Raw genomic sequence first — 21,532 nt, forward strand, 5'->3', positions numbered from 1 at the left:
TTGATAGTTGTTTTAGGCTTGCCTTTCAGAAAAGAGAGAGATTAGGTTTTAACATCCCAGGGTTTCACTTTGACTGAAAACCCATATTTTCTTTTTAGATAGTTTAGATGAGTGGGATAAATCAAATCTCCAAAATAAACTGTCAATATGTATACCAAATACTCTACTACACAAAGTTTACAATTTTTTATCTATCAAAATGTTTTTTAGCAAAAACATTAGAATGAAAGGAAAAACAGTACCAGAATTTTAGGAACATTGAATATTGATACGAAGATGTTCTCATGTTTATGCAGGATTGCACATTTGTTTCTAACTTTATAGAACTTATTTTAATTTATAAAAACATTTGCTTGGTGCTTTATGGTCATATTCCGCTGCGTCAAAGAAAAATCTTCATTTTACGGTAGTAACCACTGGCCCAAACCTGGCAACAACCAGTCAAATATGGAAAAATGGCTGAATAAAAGATAAAAACCGGCATGACGACTGTGGCAGTGACCATCAGACTTCCACCTCTGGAGTCAACTTAACCCAACATACTGACAACAGTAGACAAACCTAAATGCAAACCACACTAAATGTTCATAAACGTGAAGTTAGAATTTCTTCAGAAATCTCATCTGAGGTTGCCAGGTCAGTGGACAAAGAAACTCCAGGGATTCAAGTTCTCCTCACTACACTTTAATGTTTTCAGTAACAAGAGTTGAGACACATACATGAAAAGAAGATGACAATTATCTTCTACTCTGAAAGTTAGTAGTAATATTAGTTATATTTCAAAATTGCACATTTTAAATCTGGAACTTGCATCTTAATAGATAAAACAATATTAAATAACATGTTACAGTTTCAACACACGTCGAAATTTTTAGTGCAAAAAAAATATGTCTGCTCGACTTTCAATAGGGTTTGACCCCATCAAGCAAATTGGTGTTGTCCTCACTGTTCCCAAAACAATAAAATAATCCATTTGTTCACCAAAACTTGGCATGTTTAGGTTGAAACTTCAATTCCAAACATGTTACATTTTCCATTAGAGACAATTGGGAATAAAGAACAAAGATAACCAACAGCAGTACTAAGTGAATTCCATTGAACTACAGTCTAGAACACTAAAACAATTGGTCAATGTTACTTGTTAGTAAAATTCATAAAATAAACTAAAATCAATTCTGTTATGTGTGAACGTTAATAGAATGAACTGATAGAAGGTGGATCTGCTGTCACAGTATTAATCACAGATTTTTGAACTATTAGCAAAGGAACCAAAACAACTTTTTTTTAACAAATGTTGAAAAGTTCAATTTTAAATGTATTAAATGTATTCATTCTAATAATAGTAGCATGTTTTCCTTTGCTCCAGTAGCAATACTTATGCAAAGATCTTGTCCTGGGTCTTCTTTCTCTTTTCAAGACCCGTGACGGCTGTCCAGCCCGCATCCCTCATTCTTTTCATTGCAGCTAGTTTTAGGGAGTTTCCAGGTGAGACAGACGTGACTGGACTTTGAATCTGAAAAAAATATCAAGTAAAAACATAAGCAAGTGATAAATTAGTAACAAAAGCCGACAATAACCAAAAATCAAATGTGAAAATCTTTTAATTTGTAGTCAGGGACCGTGTTTCAGTGTAGAGCACCATTGCTGTGCCGTTACCTTTTTAGAGAAGTTGACTTTGAACTTTGGAGCACAAACATTTTGTGATGTTCCATTTGCAAAAGTCTTTAAAAAAAAAACAATAAAGCAGTGTCTTTAGGTTTTTTGGCAGAAATTGTAAGAAAGTTAAAAGATTTCTGACATTGATACCATAACAAGTATTAGGATAACACTCACGAGAAGATCAAGATGATCAGAATCTTCAGATTTTGGGTCCAGCTCAATGGTGCCCTTCTCCCACCAGGCAGCTTTTTCATTGAAGGGCGGTGTTCTTATTCTGTAGGACTGTAAAACGAGGTTACAGAGTAAATAGCATAATCACTGTAGAATATTTCAAAATGAATTACTTTGATCTTTGATTGCCCATTGATCTTGGAAACATCCCTTCCTGGAGTTTTCTGGTCTTTGTTCAGAATTCGCTGTAATACAAAAAAATCAATGTCAGCACAAGTTATCACATCCCAAATTGCAAATGGAAAATTAAAACAAAACTTTTTATTGTTCAAACAGCCAATCCACATTAACTTTTAAACTACATTTGTGTAGATGTTAATATCTTGGTTTGCTTTTTTAACTTTTTGGTGGATTGACAGGCAGACTTCATACTATGAGAAAACATGAAATACGATTTTCTGAACTCCAGTCCTCAGGACTCCACCTTCCTGAATGTTTTTATGCTACTCTACTCAAACACATCTGCCTCTGTCATGAACTGCAGAGCTTGATGATGAGCTGAACCAAGTGTGTTTGAGCAGGGTTCCATGGGAAACATGCGGGTCGGTGAGGCCTGGAGTTCAGAAACCACTAATAGTGGGAAAAAAAACACGTTTCTTTGTGGCCATCTAGTGGGAGAAAACAGTATAACAGTTTAGATGGTGTATGGTTCAGGGGTTCTAAATATATATATTTACTTTTACGCGTCTATTCACTAAATCCAATTATTTTTTTAAATCTTCAATTTGTAAATTTCCTCTCATATATTAGCATTAAATTGAATGTTGAAATTCAGAACCGTTTTTATTAACCCTAAGGGAAATTTACAGGCCTAATTTGGGGTACTGGTACATTTTTTAACCACTTATAATGTTAACCAGAGCTGTGACGGTGTGGGATTTTTGATCACCACGGTGATTAACCAGCGACCCCCCCAAAAAAACAACACTAAATCACCCGGCGGCCGCGTCGGAAATAAATACAATTACAATGCAGTATTCTTTATTAAAAAATGACGGTAACAACTAACTACTACCTATCTGACTAAAGAACTAACTATATCAGTGTTGTACAATGTGTATGTGTGCCAGGGAGTGAAGGAGAACACTAATAAAAGTTTCCCCCAGAAACCCTGGAAGTCTGAACACAGGACTAACAGAAAAAGTAAATTATCAGCAAAGATGAATGTGTTTAGTGTGTTTATTATAGTTCCAATCATGCACCATATGCAGAACTTATAAAAAAAAGTGTGGTGATGCGGTTATCGTCACACCCCTGATTTGTTTCCTGTCTTTTTTTTTGTTTTCTAATTAGAGATTATCATTGAAATGTATGTTTAATGTAAATGAAGGTAATGACTATGTTGCAGCTACTTCAGGAATATAAAATATTAAGTAAAACCCCCTGATTCTCAAATCAAATGAGGTAAACTCCCTCCAAAATGTAGCAAGCTTTTAACTTACCATTTTCCCAAGAGCTGCAGTACTCCCACCACTGCTCCTGGAGGGAGTTCTTATGTTCTTGGTAAAATTAAAGATGTCATTCTTTGCAGAAGTCATCTCTGGAGTTTCAAATTTTCCTTTTAGTTTATAAATTGGTGTTGCTGACTAGAATTAGGAAGAAAAGTTCTGCAGTTAAACCAAACTGTAGCAGGCTGAGTTCATTTGAGGTGTTTTTTCCTTACCTGTTTGCTTTTCACTTGAGAGGACTGGCTCGCATTCAGAGCAGATAGCTTTCCTTGTAATTCAGTCAGTTCCTTCTGCACGTTTTCCTTTAGGTTAAACATTTATAAGCACAATAAAACATTTTATTAAAGGAAAAATAAATAAACGTTAACAGCAAAAAAAGCTGAAACAAACCTTTTCTGTTGTTTTTTCCTGCAATTGGTTTTTGAGACTTTCAATTTCTGACTTCTGTGCTGCCAATTCTGCTTCCTGCTGTTTTTAGAGAATAAATATTACTGTTATCTGTTGTTCGTAAAAAAAAAACCAAACATTTCTATTGTTTATCATTTTTAGATTCAAACCAGTGATTTTGCATGGGTAACTGCCTCCTCTTCTTTCTTCATCTTTTCGTTGAACTCTGCCTCCTTCTCTTCAAGCATCCGGTCGTACTGGCTCTGAAAATACAGACAAAATTCTTTGAACAAAAACAAGAGTTCTTTCTAACAGCACAATACTTTCTCAAACGTACTTTGTGTTTTTCCATCAGTGTGATCATGTCTGCTATCTTCTGCTGACACTTCAGTTCTCGTTCCTCCTTGTCCTTGAGTGCTTCTGCAGCTGTTTTTCTGAGATTTTCCACCTGTAGCACAAAACGTTTTTATATTTAACAGAAAAGACATTTTGAAAGATTTCAAGACAAACCTCATTCATCAGCTCTGCTGTAAATTTAGATTTAGACTCCAGATTCTCCAGCAGTTTCTGATGCTCCTCATCTTTTTGTCTTTGAACATTCTGCATTTCTTCTTTGAGACTGTTGATCTAAAGACAAAAAAAGATTACTTCCTAAAACAGCAAGCTTAAGCTTAACTTTATTGTCTCAAGATCATGCTGTTAACTATTGGCACCAATAGTTACCCTTTTATTAAGTGTCCTGGATTTGGCACTTTCCACTGCTATTTGTTTCTTTAGCATTTCTTTCTGACAGTTAAAGACAACATTTTCTTTAGGTTAAATACTTGAAAACACAATAATTAGTCCATCAGGGGACCACCTAATGAACTCAACAGTAACAACAACAAGCAGAAGTGGATTCAAGCAAAAACAAACCTTCTCTGTGGTGTTTGACTTCAACTGTTTCTTAAGTTGGTCAATTTCTAACTCCTGTGTTGACAACTCAGACATCTGTAATGACGTTTTTCAAAAAATATTATAAGAGTCAGTTATTATTGTTTGCTACAGTATATTTCCCATTTTCAGCATTATACCAGTGACTTTGCATGGGCAACGGCCTCCTCTTCTTTCTTTGTCATTTCATTGAGCTCTGCATCCTTCTCTTCAACCATCCGGTCATACTGGCTCTGAAAATCCGTGTCCAAAATGATTTCAATAAAAACAACATTTCTTCATAAAACCTGATAAGAACTTACTTTGTGTTTTTCCATCAGTGTGATCATTTCTGCTATCTTGTGCTGACACTTCAGTTCGGTTTCTTCCTTCTCTTTAATAGTCTCTGCTGTCGATACTTTGAGCTTGTCAATCTACACCAGAACATATTGCTTTTGTTAGTCTTTTTTTTAGGATTGAACTACTTTTTAGAAGAATCTTGTCAAACAAACCTCATTCATAAGCTCTGCAGTAAATGTTGATTTTGACTCCAGTTCCTTAATCAACTTCTGATGCTCTTCGTCCCTCAGCCTTTGAAGATTCTGCATCTCTTCCTTAAGTCTGTTGATCTAAAGACAAAACATCCTCCTAATATGATCAATTCAAGACTAAGGTGAGGATCTGAAAAATACAGCCTTGAGACCTACTAGAACTTCAAGTTCACTGGATTTTTCTGTTTCCATTGTTATTTGTTTCTTCAGGGAGTCATTCTGAAATCAAACAGAATATTACTGATTGAATAATTAATTATCTCAGCATGAGTGTTATTTAATGAGTACCGGTAAATAAATTAACATTTAGTTTTAAAGTGTTAACAACCCACTTTCCAGAACCACAGCTTACAGACTCACCTGTTCTTCCATTTTCTTCTGCAGAGTTTCTTTGTTCTGACTCTCCTTCTCCATGTTTGCTTTCAAAGCCTTTATTTCCTCTCTATTTAAATGAAGAACAATTAAGGTTTAAACATCAGTCAAACTGTTTCACATTTCTATTGGCCTGTAGTCACGTACAGTTTTTTGAAACAATCATTTTCCCTGTTCATGTTTTTGCATTTCCTTGGTTTGATTTACTTTGATTTGAAATGGTTTGATTTGAAATGGTTTATTTCAAGCAATTAAGTAGAAATAATACACAAAAGCAATATAATCATCAGTTATACATTCATACAGTAACTAATCTTAACTAACTAAGAACTAAGTAACTTTAATCTTCTCATTTGCCTGACTCAACTATTTTTAAATAAATTACATCATAGTAAGATGATTATATTTATTAAAAAAATAAGAATTTAGGTCAAGGATCATTTGAAATTTAGTTAAGTCAGACTTTTCTATTTCCATCAGTGGATTTAAAACTAAATGAGTTTCAAACATGTTCTGAAAGGCAACTTTTCTTCAGCTGTAGCTTACAAAAGCTTTGACATCTTGCAAATTTTTTTTTCAGAAAAAATGGTCAAACCCAAAAACATGTACATTACAAAACATTTGTCTGTGTGATGGATTTCATCAAACTCACTTGTAATGCACAATATCTTCCTTTAATCTCTCCATCTCAAAGTCGCCTTCTTCATTTTTCTTCCTTTCAGCAGATAATTTATCCTCCACCTCCAGTACTTTTATCTGAATGTGCGTTAAAAAAAAAGAAAAGAAAAAGAAATGTAGCGATAAAGCAGCTGTTTTGCATTGCCGTGTTGCCAAAATATTGAAAAACTATATCAGATATGTAACCTCTGAGCAAGGCGTAACAGAGGGAAACAAGTAAGAAAAAAACAGAAAAAAACAAGCTTTGCAGTGGAAAACAGCAAAATCTTTCCAATGTTTTATCTTAAGCCTGTTAAAATTTGTAGATTCAGGAAGTCTACTTTCCCATGATTGCAGACAGTCTTTGAACTCTAAAAAAGCAGTGTAATTCTAAAGGCTTAAAAGGCTAAGATTTTCTGCTCTACAATTATAAGTAAGGGTATTTTCATTATACACAAGAATACTTTTACCATCAATAATAATATATATATCTAAATCACTTACTTCCAAATCTTTACATTGTTGTTCAGCAACATTTAGTTTTTGAAGACTATTCTCCTTCTCAGAATTTAAATTCTTAAGAAGTTCAGCTTGTTGATCTGTAAGAACAGCATGTGATCTTAACTAAATAACAATAGACCATATTACTACAGAACATCAGAAAAACTGAGGACATCCCCCATAATACATCTTACAAGTTTAAACATATCTGATAAAAAAATAAGAACATTTTCTTTAATTAAAAAAGAGCATGCAAAAAGAACAGGAAAACAATTATTTTATTGATTATCTACATTTGAAATTGCTTTGATATTAGTTGTGATATGTTCATTAAACTTACTTGTTGACTCCTCAAGCTCTTTGCAGTGCTTCTGAATTTCGTTAAGTTTGAATAGTACTGTTTGAAGTTCATGTTCTCCATTCTGAAGTTTAGTCTGAAGCACTGAAATCTGTGAGGATAAGAGTTGATCGTTTAAAAACTTGGAAAAAAATGTTTCACATTTCAAGAAAATTGATGTAAACTTTGTTTTTTCTTTTGACTAACCTCTTCCTCTTTTGCGAGATGGTCTTGGTGATACTTCTCTTTAAGCTCCTCAAACTGCAGAACATGGTTTTTGACTAAAGATACAATTGTATCAATATAAGTTTTTGTTTTATTATAAATGCTAATTTTGGAAATGTACCTTTCTGCATTTCTTGTTGGTCAGCTTCCACTTGAATACTGAGGCTCTGAAATGCTGCAACAATTTTCTACAACAAAATGTTATTTTCAGAAGTGAAACAATGACATCTTATGCTCTATTTTATACATTAGAATTGTTTTACCTTAATATTCTCACTATTTTCCAGGAAAAGGTGATGTGTTTCTTCTCTTTCAGATTCAACTTAAAAAAAAGTACAATAAAGTAAACTTCTAGTGCTACAAAAAAACCTTGTATGAAATATAAAAAGTAATCAGTTACTTACATAACTGCATTTTCTCTGTTGACCACTGAAATGTTTCTTTAAGTATATTACACAGGTTCCTTGTTGCGCTGTTTCTATATTAAAAATGTAGAATTTTAATATTTTAGAGGAATCTGAAAACTTGTATTTCATAACTGGATATTTCCATTTAACTACATGACATACAGTATGTGTGACAATGAAACTATCAAACATACTTGTTTCTTAAATCTTCATTTTCACCAATTTGCTCCTCTAGCTTTACGCTAAGACTTTCATTTCCAAACTGTCAGGACAAAACCAACAGAAATTGTCAATAAAAGTATCATCAAGTGTTACAAGCTCTAAAAGAATACACAGCATTTGGTATAACAGTAAAACAAGGAAAAGCCTTCATTATATGAATATGAATATGAATGAATTGAAAGTAATGAAATTTAGGAAAATGCTTGAATCTATTTGAATCTAGTGTGTTTTTTATTACATTTTTTTTTACATGTAGAGACCGCTCCAAAGAGCAATTTTATATTAAAAGATCACACAAACTAGACAAAATCTCCTGGCAAGAATGTGAATATGGATCCTGCCCAATAACATGCAACAGTTCAAATCACCAGTATGCTTAGTTTATTACTGAAGTGCCTTTAGTCGTGTTGACTTCAACAAGAGAGAACTTGAGGCCCATTGTGGCAATGAAAAATTGAGTGAAAGGTAGTAAAGGCTGATTTGAATCAACCTGAACATTGCATGCACGCACCTGCAGTTCTTGAATTGCTTTTCGCTGCGTTTCAATTGTTATTTTGCTTTCTTGGAGCTTTCTTTCCTGCTGCATTGTCTCTGACTCAACTTTGACCTTCCAAAACTTGATTTTCTCAATTTCATCAAAAAGCTTGGAATAAAGCTCACCAGGGCTACACATACTCTGGGAAATATTGACAAAAGAAAATCGTTAAACATGTAACTTTTTACGCTGATGGTCTGTTCAGTGAACACCGTACCTCAGCCATTTCCAATGGTGACACACCTCTGGTAGATAAAAGGTCTTAGGCGAGAATCAAGAATTACATTTCAAACTGTTCTTTGACACCTTGTTGACTTAAATAATGGAGTCAGTAGTGTAAAATACCTGGTTTGTTTGGCTTAGTTGGTGCAACCACATTTGTGTTAAACGGCATGCTCTTCTGTTGGTCAAAACATCTCAGGTGACCCTAAAAAAAACGTAAAGTAAGCCTTTATTATACAGCCATAAAGACATTTATTTAAAATCTCTTTTTAATTTATTACACAAACAGTAATTCATGAGGAATGCAGGGCGGTAAACAAGACAAAAATACCTAATCTTCTTTGTGTAATTTATCAACATTTCTTCAAAACTCCACATGGGGAATCTCAGTATTTCATGCAAATAATTCTATCAAGGTAAACCAAGGGTGCTCATTATGTCAATAAAGGATGTAATGGTAACAAATAAAAAGATAAAAAGTATTTAAAATATCTGTCAGCGAACAATCAATGTGTAATACATCACTTAATTGACATGCAGAATGTGCAATCTAACATCCTATGAAAAATACGTCACTGTGTTGAACTACACGGACCCCACTTTCTTTTTCCTTTCTTTGTTTTCTCAGGCTTCTGCCGGCCTCGCTGCGGCGTCCCAGGCGAAGCAAAGAAAAATGGGTCTAGGTTCTTATGGGCTAAAAGTATGTATTACTACAAATTACTACCAAAAAATGACTGTATCTTTTAGAGCTTGTTGTCTCAAAAGTAGCTTGACTTTTACCTGCCGTTATCCCTCAGTATCTTTAGTCATCAGTGAGTTTGTCAATCACATCAGCGTTTTTTAGTAGGAATGACAATGCATTTTTTTTTTGTCTCTATGCGTTTGATCTTTTGATGTAAAACATAGAAATAGTTTGATCTCAATTTTGGTGATTTTGTGCAGTAAAAAGAAAAAAAAATATCTGAAAAAAAATAAGCTGGGTTGTACTGAAAAATATTGATAGGGCAAATTGAAAAGAAAAACAAAAACCCCAGACTACTTACAAGAAGTTATTACAGGTGCGACATGAATATATTTGTTGCTTACATTTAATTTAAAATGTGATTTTTTTTTTTTTTGCAGAAAATGTTACCACTTTTAAAAAAGTGAGTAGACGGGTAATTTATTTAGAAAGAAAACAGTAAGTTCACAGGCGTTTATTTTACCAGCTAAGACGTTTTAGCTGCGTAATTTAAAAAAACAAACAATGTGTTTTTCTTTTAGTATGTATTGTCGTGCATGTCCCATTACTTACCTGGAATGTTTTCAAGCAGTCAATGCTGTTTGCATTGTTTTCCTTTGGCCGAACAGCATTAACCTGGCCGGTATAATTTACTCTGGGAGGTACCAACAGTTTGAAATTAAAGCCATGATCTCTCTCCATTCTGAAACGAAAATATTAATAATAAAGTCAATTGTACGGCTGATAATGTTATGTTCTACATCAATTAAAGGCTGTAAAACCGTCGAGTTTACTTATTAGACTATGTTCTTAGCCTGTAAGAAGTCTCTCACACATACATCACAAAGAAAAAGTTAGCTAGCTTGTTTAGCCGTTCAGTTTTAAATTCAATGATTCTCGTGACGTTTACTAGTCAACATAACCAAAAGTTACCCAAAAATATTTTAAACAGGTAGTATGAATTCTGTTAAACGTAAATATAAGTCAAACCCAAACTGATAAATTCGTCGCATAAACCTTACCTTGCTCTGTCAGTACAAGAAGTCATTTGCCACGGCGTTGAAGCGAGCGCGTGACGGACGTCAACGGTTATTTCAACGGTTGTACGAGAGAATGCTCTTGCTACATAAAAAAAAAAAAAATTACTATAAATATTTTCCCCAATTCAACGCCCATACAACGCTGCATTTCATTTTTGCTGTAATTTCTATAGTTATCTATTTGATAGTTTTATTCATCATGTTCATTAATTCATTAATTTAAGGTTAAGATGCATCCGCTGAATTTATTTTTCATGGCTTTAAACTAAGACACTAACCCACCTGCGTAATAAAATCCAATTAGTTTTCTTTCAACAACAGTTTAAAATAATAATATTAAAAAAGAAAATCACAAAATAAAAATTTCAGAAGTCCCCACAATTGCAATGAGCCTGCGCTGTATTTCTTGTTACCCCCCCCCCCCCCCCAATAAATACATAAATAAACAAAAAAACAAACATAAATTTCTCTTCTCTTGGCAAACTAGTCACAGACAAAAAAAATACTGACATTTAAATCATGATTCCCAGACTTGAGCGCATGTGGAGTTGTTAAGTCAAAAGTAGATAGACATTGATGATAAAAATATTGGATTCAATTTTCCTGATACTCAAAGCACTTAAATCCATAATTGGATGAATACATCCATCCAATGATGTGCAGTGGTGGACAAAATTGTTGGTACCCCTCAGTTAAAGAAAGAAAGTCAACAATGCTCACATAAATGACTTGAAACGTTCAAAAGTAACAATACATTAAAATGTATTGAAAATTAAATAACCAAAATCAGCCATTACTTTTGAGTTGTTGATTCACAGAATTATAAAAAAAAAAAAAAAAAAAAAAAACTACTGAAATAGGGCTGGATAAAAATGATGGTACCCATAAATTAATATTTTGTTGCACAACCTTTTGAGGCAATCACTGCAATGAAACGGTTTCTGTATTTGTCAATGAGCCTTCTGCACCTGTCCACAGGTATTTTTGCCCACTCCTCATGAGCAAACTGCTCCAGTTGTCTCAGGTTTGACGGGTGTCTTCTCCAAATGGCATGTTTCAGCTCCTTCCACAGATGTTCAATGGGATTCAGATCTGGGCTCATAGAAGGCCACTTCAGAATAGTCCAACGCTTTTCTCTGAGCCATTCTTGGGTGTTTTTGGCTGTTTATTTTGGATCGTTGTCCTGTTGGAGGACCCATGACCTGCGAATGAGACCAAGCTTTCCGACACTAGGCAGCACATTTCTATCCAGAATGCCTTGATAATCTGGAGATTTCATTTGACCTTGCACAACTTCAAGACACCCTGTGACAGATGCAGCAAAGCAGCCCCAAAACAGAACTGAGCATCCTCCATGTTCACAGTCGGGACAGTGTTCTTTTCCTTGTATGCTTCATTTTTGAGTCTACGAACATAAAGCTGTTGTGCCTTACCAAAAAGCTCCAGTTTTGTCTCATCTGTTCCCAGAAGCTTTGTGGCTTGTCAACATGCATTTTTGCAAATTCCAGTCTGGCTTTTTTATGATTTCCTTTCAACAGTGGTGTCCTCCTTGGTCGTCTCCCATGAAGTCCACTGTGGCTCAAACAACCACGAATGGTGCGATCTGACACTGATGGACCTTGATCTAGGAGTTCACCTTTAATATCTTTGGAGGTTGTTCTGGGCTCTTTGGACATCAATTTTCCTCTTCCGGCCACGTCCAGGGAGGTTGGCTACTGTCCCGTGGGTCTTAAACCTCTGAATAATATGTGCCACTGTCGTCACAGGAACTTCAAGCTGCTTAGAGATGGTTTTATAGCCTTTACCTTTACAATGTTTGTCTATAATTTTGTTTCTAATGTCCTGGGACAGTTCTCTCCTTCGCTTTCTGTTGTCCATGTTCAGTGTGGTACACACCTTTTCACCAAAAAGCAACGTGACTATTTGTCTCCCTTTAAATAGGCAGACTGACTGATTCTGGGTTTAAAAACAGCTGTGATGTCAATTAAAGGACATACCTGAGTCCATCATGACCCCCTGGGCAATTAGTTCTCAGTCTTTTATGGAGGTACCATCATTTTTGTCCAGACCTATTTCATTAGTTTTTTTTTTAAATAATTCTGTTAATGAAAAACTCAAAAGTAATGGCTGATTTTGAATATTTAATTTTCAATACATTTTAATTTATTGTTACTTTTGAACGTTTCAAGTCATTTCAGTGAGCATAGTGGACTATCTTTCTTTAACTGAGGGGTACAAACAATTTTGTCCACCACTGTATCCATCATTCATTCACTCACTCATCATTCATACTTGGTCATGGGAAGCTACTGATTTAGCCACAGCTACCCTGACAGAGGCGAACAGCCCCTATTTGACCATCACTGGACATTCATACGATTTCACATACCAGTGGGGCCACTGGTATGTGAAATCTGAAGGTATGTGTATCTGAAGGCAGGGAGGGTGAAGTGTCTGTTATTTGGTGCCCTGTTACAGTCAGTCAAATCATTTTATAATTTACCAAATAGACATGGACATTTTGAAGTATAAAAAAAAAACAAGTCTTTTTTTAAAGGTAGTTTATTTGACACGATGAGGTATTCTAATGAAGTTTACGGACAAAAATGTTAATAAAGGTTTTAAAAATACAAAAATAAGTATTAGTCACATTGGTTATTTTCTTATGCTAAAGATCTTCCTCGTAAACTGCATTAGTCTTCTTATACCCTTCCAAGATATAGTGTCAGTTTCATTAAACAGATTAAACGCTTTTCTTTTTTTTAAAGAAATATTAGAGATATAACTTGGATACACAAAATACACACTTTCAGGTTAATATATTCAAACTGTATACATACGTTTAAAAAGCAAGCTTTAATAAAACATTTTGAATATATTTTTAAAAACATCGCTGTCTCACAGCCAAGTTTTATTTTAATGATTAACAGCTTTTGCAGATTCAAAGCTAAAAACAAAGCAGTTCATTTAGTAATGTATATGGTTTGACAAAGTAAGAGCATTTGACAAAAATGTTGTAAAACCAAATAAGTGCTTCATGCACATTTTTGAACTGTGTTAGATTGATTTTATCAAGTATGAAACACTAAAACAGGGTCAAAGGTAAAACCTGTAAGTGAAGTATACAAATCAAGTTTTTTTTCCCATAAAGGTATGTTTTACTTTGCTCAAAAATGAAAGATGACTGGGTGCAGAACACTAGACAGTGTCTTCTTTGCTCTGAGCCTCTGCCACCGCTTTAGAAGCATGGTCAACATTGGAACTTTGTCCTCTATTTCCCACCCTGGCCCTTCTCTCCTCCTCTTTTTTCTCTTTGGCCAACAGCCGATAGTTAAGTCCCATTCCAGCAAACAGGAAGACACTGGAGACGATGAGGATGATCCCACAGCTCTGGTATGTGTACCTGTAATGATGGTAGATGTCTTTGAACTTTCCTGAAAAAAAAAAAAGTCAAAAGTTAAGTCTCTTTGGTTGTGTCCAACCTTGCCATTCAGGCAAATTTGTAAAACTGAATCTTTCCTGATGGGGAACTCACCCAGCAGCGGAGGCCCTAACAGTACTGGACCACATTCCACAATGGTGACCAGCCCAACAGCACTTGAGAAGCGCTGGGCCCCCACGAGATCCATCAAAGTCTCAAACAGCACTGAGCTCAGCCAGCCATAAGCGAATCCAAAAAAAATGGCGTAAATAACAAAGCCTGTGTAGTCAACAGATACAGGGGCCAAAACATGACACACACCATTGAGCAGTGCAGAGGCAGCAAAGTAGTATTGGATTCTGGGCCGAACCCACTTGGTACTAGCCACAAAGCCCATTGAAGGACGGGCAAACATGTCAACAAAAGCCAGCACAGAGAGTAAAAAAGCTGCCTTTTCCTTTGGTATGTCTTCACTCTTGGCATAATTAGAGAGAAACACTAGTGGTGCAAACAAGCCAAAAAACATTATAGAGTTGCCCAGGATGTAGAGCAAAAACCCACGGTGCTTAAACAAAGTGAGGTCAATGAAGCTGTTAATGGTCTGTGATACAGTCCTTCTCTCAGTGGTCTTCTCTGCTGGTTTTGGTTTTGGCCCTATAGGTCGCATGAGTGAGCCTGCAACACAGCAGTTAAGAAGCAGTCCTCCAAGAATCATAAAACTTCCTCTCCAGCCAAACTGGTCAAAGAACCAGGTGTTGAGAGGAGCCAAGGTAGAGAGAAAGACAGGACTTCCAGCCATGGCAATCCCATTAGCAATAGGACGTCTTTTGTAGAAGTACTTTCCAATCATAGTGAGGGCAGGGTTCAGGTTGAAAGCCAACCCCAAACCTTGAGGAATAAAAAAAAAAATGAAAATAAATAAATAATCAACAGTAAAAATTCATTGTTCTACAACAGGGGTTTGCAACCTAAGGCTCCATAGCCACTCCAATGCCGGCTCTTTTGTCTCTTCATTCTGGCTCTTTGGCTTTAAAGAAAAAATATAAAAATGTAACTAAAAATGGGTTTGTAGTTTTGGTTAATTTGTTTTAGTAATTACGCTTGGTTTTATTATTAGAATACTCTAAAAGCTCATTTTCTTCTTCTCTGATGCACAACAGTATGTAGTTGCTTTTCAGAGACAAAGTTCTTAAAGTGATTGCATCTAGATTTTTTTAAAAATAGGATTCTTCCCCAACATAGTCATTTTTACATTTGATAGAATAAGGAGAAAATGAGTTATTATGATAGAAAATGCCAAGATTGATTAAAATGTTTTGCATTTTTAATTAAGTCAGTCGATTTAATTTGACTCAGTGTATTTTATTTTGAAAGGAACTTTTATGTGCTGCTGTCATAAGTAAAATATTTTTATATATAAATAAATACAACAATGTTATAATTCTACTTTTGTAAATATTTGAAAACTACATTTAGTAAATAAATGGCTTAATGGTCATAAAAATGTAAATAAAGTCTATTTTTCTAAAAGGGGAAGTGGGATTTTGCGGCTCAGCTGGACTAAATGGTTCTTTTAGTGTTAAAGGTTGCAGACCCCTGATCTAGAAAAAACTATGGCATTCTTTAACTAATGTGCGCAATTGCCTACGTAGTGTGCCTATGCTGACCAAACAAAAAATATATTTGTATGATCAAAATGTACTTACCTCCTATCACACCAATGCAGAAGTACAAGGCTGGAACAGAGTTGCAGAAAGAGGCAGCAACAAGTCCCACTCCGGATAGTAATCCTCCAGCCATCATGACAGGGCGACTGCCATATTTGTTAACCAAGATGCTGCTTATAGGGCCTGTAGTAAAATAAATAAAAGAATATATAGAAAATATATATATTAAAAAAAAAAAATTGCAGTCACTGCTTGCTAAAAGCTGACCACTGCCTTGAGCACACTTTAATATTTAACCACCAGGGGGCTCTGGTGCCACAGCTATGCTTGAGCACATTCAACCAACTTCTGCAATCATTTTGTGTCAGTACTGCAGTGCAGTGGAAGCGTTTTCATGCTATTAATAATTCCATCTGTCAGAAAAACCACAAACACTGCAATGAAAAAATCATTTGTTCCGTCTGAGATTCATAAAAATTGACAGAAAAATAATTTGTTTGGAAAATCTTTTCAAATGGAGTCCAAATGCATTTCAAATTATTAATGGATGTTTCTCAGGTCAGACATATAAACGTGGGGGTGTATTTCATATGTGTGTGTGGTGTAGTGGTAGAGGGGGCACCACAGTTTGCATGGAAAATACAAAAAAATGGAAATCTTGTTTTGGCAGGTTTGGCACCTGGTACTTATTTCAGAAGAAAAAGCTGAATGAAAATGGAATAAATTAACTTATTAAGATGCATGAATACAAGATCTTGCATTAGTTCAAGAAAATTACTCTGACTTGCAGACAAATAACTAAGATGCATGCAGAGTTCAGGTCCCAAAACACTATTTCCATCTAGAGCTTATAACAACCAGTCTAAATGAGTGTGAGGATCCACATGGACGACACTTTTGCCTTCCTGCCAAATCTCTGTGGTCCCCAATGAACCTAAATGGAAACTGACAGCTTTTGTTTAGAGGTTGTCCAGACTCATTTGCCAGCACAGCGCAAGAAAAAGGGGTTTTAAATTGTAATGCAGGCTGTCTCAACACACACAATGAGTTCTTTCCTTCCATTTTGCTGAGGGTTACTTTATATATAAAGGTTGGAGGCAAACCAGTGTAGAATATTATGAGTGTAATGAATCAAAAATTGAAGGAGTTCAGAGGTATGCAACAGTAGGCTGTTAATGAACTTCACTTGTGCTCAGAATGCTTAAAACACAAATGAGAGCAGACTGTCACAGTTCTGACAAACATTTCCTCATTTTTATTCTCATTCTTCCAGAAGAAATTCACCTGGAAATGCAGTTCAAAGCCCACAATTGTGCTCAGTTTCACATCCATCAAACAAATCAGTGAGGCTTCTGCCAAGTATGAGACAACAGAAGACAAGGACATTTTATGAGGAAAAAAAAAGGTGATCTATTAAAAGGACTGTATTTGTTTCTCTGTAAGGGCAAAGGTGAATGTCAACTACAGAACTAGGTCAAGGTTTGTCTTGTGAAAAAAAACTTTCAGGTCATACAAGGGTAGGTTTGTAACAAAAACCAATTTAATTAATATCTAACCTTGGATCAATTTGATATGGATTTCAGTTTTGTTATCAAAATGTTAAAATTGAGGTTAAAAAGTCTTGGAGGGAAACCCACTGACCTCCTTTTACAGCATGCATGTCACTCAGCAGCTACTTGTTAGGGGAATGTGCTGCTGAACAATAAGCAGCATTGATTCCTTTAAGGGGAACATGACCCTTCCGTCAAGCAGTAATGAGGGTTCGGCTTGAATAAGATGTTTTACATGCCTTGGCAGTGTAATGCTGCTGAAAGTAAATAGACATGTGTAAGCTTTGTTTTCCCCAGATTTATGCAGTATGAAGGTTATTTTGAGCTGTTTCTGATCGCAAATGGTCAACTCCATGCACAACTCAGCAGATCTAGAACCAACTTCATTAAAAAAACACATTTTCTGTTCTGTGTTCCAAATATTTCTTTTTCACACATATTGTTTGTTTTTCAACATTTGAACTGTTAAAGAGAACAGCGGTGTTTGGTTTTTGTGGCAGAAAGTGGCCTTTTTTCAGCGTATTGCTACCATTATTTAAGGTCTATTCAGGCACATGAATGGAGGTTTATTGTTATCCGATTGACTTAAGCCATGTCATATCATTTAACCCAATCACATATTTCTTCAGTGCAGGAACACCTCATAACTCCCTGCTGTTGTTCAACTTTCAAAGCACCAGGGGAATAATCTATGTGCTCACAAAAGCAAAACCTATTTGTGCACTCCGGAGAGATTATGTTGCAACAGCACTTCAATGCAAGAGATACAGTATTATTCTGAGTTTGAAAGTTTATTAATTGAGCGTGGACTCTCACTGTGAGGATCAGGGGCTTCTCTGTAGACAAAACAAGAGGGAGATGCTTCTGGGTAAGGCTGTATTTTAGCAGAAGACAAAGGATTGACTTCTAACCCAACACAGCAGGAATAAATCTTTTACGGTCATGCTAAGAGCCAGAAATTGATTCCATCTACAAATCTTCCTCAAGTGCTAAATGTCAAATGCAACCAAACCTCGCTGCTTGCAGTGTGGAGTTCAGCTCACCTCCGCCATACATGACTGCTAGCATGATAGATGAGATCCATGACACCTGGCTGCTTGTCACGTCGAAGATCACCTCAATTTCTTTGAAGAAGACAGTGATGCACTTGGGAAAGGCATAAGAGAAGCCGATAGAAATGAAGGCCCCAGTCACCACCATCCATCCCCAGCCACCTTCTGGTGGAGTGTAGCCTTCGGGACCACCAACGGCACACGGCATTTTCCCTCTATTAAAAAAAATCTGTCAGTGGCAGAAAAAGACAGCAAAAATAATAAACACCATCCATGTTTTTAGTTCACACATATATTTTCAAAATGAAGTTATAATTTAATTCTAAATCACACAAAATTTTTTCTTTTTTATTTCTTTGGTGGCTGTTTTGAATGCATCAAATGTTTGAACAGTACACAAAACAAAACTAACATCTTTGGTCTTCTCAGTTTGGCTTTTTAGTACCAACACTAGCATGTTTGTAGCAATTTTTATTAATAAATTCATCCTGCAAAATTTGGCATCATATACAATACGTAAAGGTTAATGGCCGACGAAGTATGCGTTATTACTTTTTAACGCACGCCATGGAAGCCTGAACCGTCCGACGCGAAGTGCGTTAAAAAGTAATAACGCACACTTCGAAGGCCATTAAACCGCCTATACCATGGTCACTTACAAAAGCAATACATATAAAACAGTTTTTAGTCCTTAAATCTTGTTTTTTTTTTTTTTTCAATTTGGATCGCTTTTCTCACAAAAAGCAGACTATGTAACATATAGTCCGCGTCGCGCAGCACAACCGCTGCAGTCAAGATTCGGCGATACATATATATGCTGATCGTCCTGATGGGTCGAAGAAAGCATCAGTTCAGAGAGAAAGTTCACCTCTTACCGCTTGTTTTTGTCCAAATGGTTGTTGTATGTTTGGTTGTTTTAAAGAAGCCGGCGCAGTGATACAAAACAGTTATGCTAGGTGACCGGAAGTTCTTTTTTCACCGTGCGGTTATCAGGTTTTAAAGCATACCCAGCAGCCAATCAGAATCGAGTATTCAACCGGACCATGGTATAATTTAGATTTATGAGCAAAAGGCATTAAAAAGATTTTTAACTGCTTGAACTATACAGATTTAAAGTTTAATAGCTACTTCAGACTCATTCACTTGTTCATCTTGGTACAACTGCTTGGCTGAGAGGATGGGCTTTCACAAAAAATACAGGCAGTCTCTAGAACAGTCACATAGGTCTAGCTTTAATAGTATTATTATTCTTATTATTCTTATTCTTATCATTTTTGGTTTTATGTATTTGTGTTTTTGCTTTTTGAATTGTTTTAGATACTTTTATTTACTGAGGTCTTTAGCTACTAAATTCCCACAGTTTTATTTTTTTGCCTAATCATTATTGTCAACCAGCAGAGTCAAGTGAACTACGGTACTTCCGTGTTTACTTTGGCAAAACAATGCTGACACCTTTTTCCAAAGCAACACATGGACTGTTAGGTATCATGGAAAAAATTGTCATGATCATCTAAACCAAACAGTTGGCAAACAGGCTGCTAAAGCCAAGGAGTTACAGCCACCATACACCCTCATAACTTTGATCTCACTGTGAACAATGGTTAAAATAACCCAGTTGGTGAAAATATTATGTTTTAAAGCCAAGCAGAGCTTGACTGGCTTGAATAGTCGGCATGGAGCTCTGAAAACTTATTGCACAAGCTAGTTATGTGCAGCAAGTAGTGCATATTTAATGTGGGTTAAAGACCTTTGGTTATTAGGTTGGGATTTTGGCTGCTGCTGTGCAGCTGTAAATGCATCCCTGCCTTATTCTAAAGATACTAAACACAGTAAAAGAAAAATAACAACTCTGTCTTTATGGGTCATGCTGGACAGCTTAGTATTCACATAGGTGAAACTGTAAAAATATTATGCAATACATAAAAAAGATTGTGTATGTACAATTGTTATTCTTTATATGACCAGTACTGTATTATGTGCATTGATGTAAGTGTTGCATTGGTAAACTTTAAGCAAAAAAATCAAAAAAGGAACAGAAAAAATGTTTAACATTTGAGGAAATTGGGAAATTGCAAGAAGCTTGGATTTATAGATTTTCTAAGATCCCATAAAAGCTTTTTTTAGTGCAACACAAGAGTGGCAGTTAACAACATTTTGATGGTGTAAAAGCAAACAACTCATACCAGCACAGAATGCTTGAGACATGCTGTGTTACCTATATTTTGAAAAATAAGATTTCCTAAGTTTGCACACTGAGTAAATAATTAAGCACATTTGAACAGACTGAGCTCCAGTTAACATAGAAAAATTGTCAAAATGATGTTAAAACCTACATTTTCAATTTACGATTTAATCCTCCAGAGTAAAGTCAGAAAGAGTTTAGTTAAAACAATAGAGTTGATTCATTCAGGCCAGTTAGAGGACTGAAATATAAGACTCATCTGCAGAAGCATGTAACCCCTCATACTGTACAGGTCTAAATAAAGCACTTCAAGTGGGGAGCCCAAAAGTGCCACTTGACAGCACACATACCAGAATCGAGATGGGTCAGATAAAACGAGAACACAGGCACCGGCATAAAGGCGATTTTGTGTCTGAGGATAAAAAGTTTGGGATGTCTGAATAATATTAGGAACTCAAGACCCCCTGGTATCAGGGCGCTCTTTGTGATTTCAGGCAACAATGTTCCTTTATTTATCAAAATAATAACCCTGACAACAAAATAAAGAAATGAATCCTAAAAAAAAGACAGTCATTTTTTTACTTTCCCTTAAAAGTTGTTGTTCTTTGAAAAAGCTTTTTTTTTTTCTTAAAATAAAAAAAAATCCTTGACTTCAAGTCAGGTATCTCACCTGAGAAAAAGTATCTTACCTCAGCAAAAGCTCTGGTACAAGGATGATGGAGCTGCTCTGTTTATCTGTATAAAAAAAAGTCAGTTAATGCAAAGAAAAAAAAATCAGTCAATCTGAATGTTTGAATATTTGCCACAGGGAAACAATATTGAAAGCAAATGCATGTCTGTAAAAGTTCAACATTCTTCAAATAACCTGTGCGTCTCTATCCAAGGTGTCAGTCCAAAAGTTGGATGGAGCTCCTGAGCTCTGTTTCCACTGAGTGCAGTAAAGCTGAACAGTCGACTGCATTCACTTTCTAGATCAAACAGCTGCATGACCTGGACACAATGGCTACAAGGTGGAGTCGGAAAAGTTCTTATTGGCCATAAGTGCCAGGCCCCTTACAAAGCTTTCTCCTCCCATCTATTATGTGCTTTGCACAAAACAAGCTAGTTTGTGGCGCAGCATCACAACAGTCTAAAGAAGTCTGCAGTCCATGGTGATTTGGTCATAGACCGGTAAGTTTATAAATAAAAGTCTCACCTTCCTCTTTTACCAAACAACAATCGTGGCTAACCTCC

General features: G+C 35.7%; 2 protein-coding genes across 3 annotated transcripts; both read right to left on the reverse strand.

The window, feature by feature from the left end:
• Positions 1 to 664: 664 nt before the first annotated feature.
• On the reverse strand, positions 665 to 10,092 carry sycp1 (synaptonemal complex protein 1). The gene is given in 29 exon segments (NM_001104726.1): positions 665 to 1,513; positions 1,657 to 1,722; positions 1,834 to 1,941; positions 2,004 to 2,075; positions 3,333 to 3,476; positions 3,554 to 3,640; positions 3,729 to 3,806; positions 3,896 to 3,988; positions 4,063 to 4,173; positions 4,236 to 4,352; positions 4,449 to 4,511; positions 4,641 to 4,715; positions 4,799 to 4,891; positions 4,961 to 5,071; positions 5,150 to 5,266; positions 5,345 to 5,407; positions 5,549 to 5,630; positions 6,213 to 6,316; positions 6,722 to 6,816; positions 7,059 to 7,167; positions 7,263 to 7,336; positions 7,402 to 7,468; positions 7,544 to 7,602; positions 7,685 to 7,758; positions 7,882 to 7,949; positions 8,421 to 8,585; positions 8,662 to 8,705; positions 8,790 to 8,871; positions 9,961 to 10,092. Coding segments are annotated over 29 exon segments (2,688 nt in total). The 5' UTR covers positions 10,090 to 10,092; the 3' UTR covers positions 665 to 1,375.
• Positions 10,093 to 12,971: 2,879 nt separating this feature from the next.
• slc16a1 (solute carrier family 16 member 1) lies at positions 12,972 to 21,319 on the reverse strand. 2 transcript variants are annotated; one of them, XM_004068797.3, is made up of 6 exons: positions 21,165 to 21,257; positions 20,989 to 21,034; positions 18,109 to 18,332; positions 15,555 to 15,698; positions 13,963 to 14,736; positions 12,972 to 13,861 (listed from the first exon to the last, which is right to left on the reverse strand). In XM_004068797.3, the coding sequence occupies exons 3-6, from the start codon at positions 18,323 to 18,325 to the stop codon at positions 13,626 to 13,628; spliced, it is 1,371 nt and encodes a 456-aa protein (XP_004068845.1). In that variant the 5' UTR covers positions 18,326 to 18,332; positions 20,989 to 21,034; positions 21,165 to 21,257; the 3' UTR covers positions 12,972 to 13,625. The 2 variants fall into 2 exon arrangements, with proteins under 2 accessions (XP_004068845.1, XP_020558876.1); XM_020703217.2 differs by having other exon boundaries at positions 13,626 to 13,861; positions 18,109 to 18,346; positions 21,165 to 21,319.
• Positions 21,320 to 21,532: the final 213 nt, after the last annotated feature.

Source organism: Oryzias latipes, chromosome 5, assembly GCF_002234675.1.
Source record: "Oryzias latipes chromosome 5, ASM223467v1".
NCBI lineage: Eukaryota > Metazoa > Chordata > Actinopteri > Beloniformes > Adrianichthyidae > Oryzias > Oryzias latipes.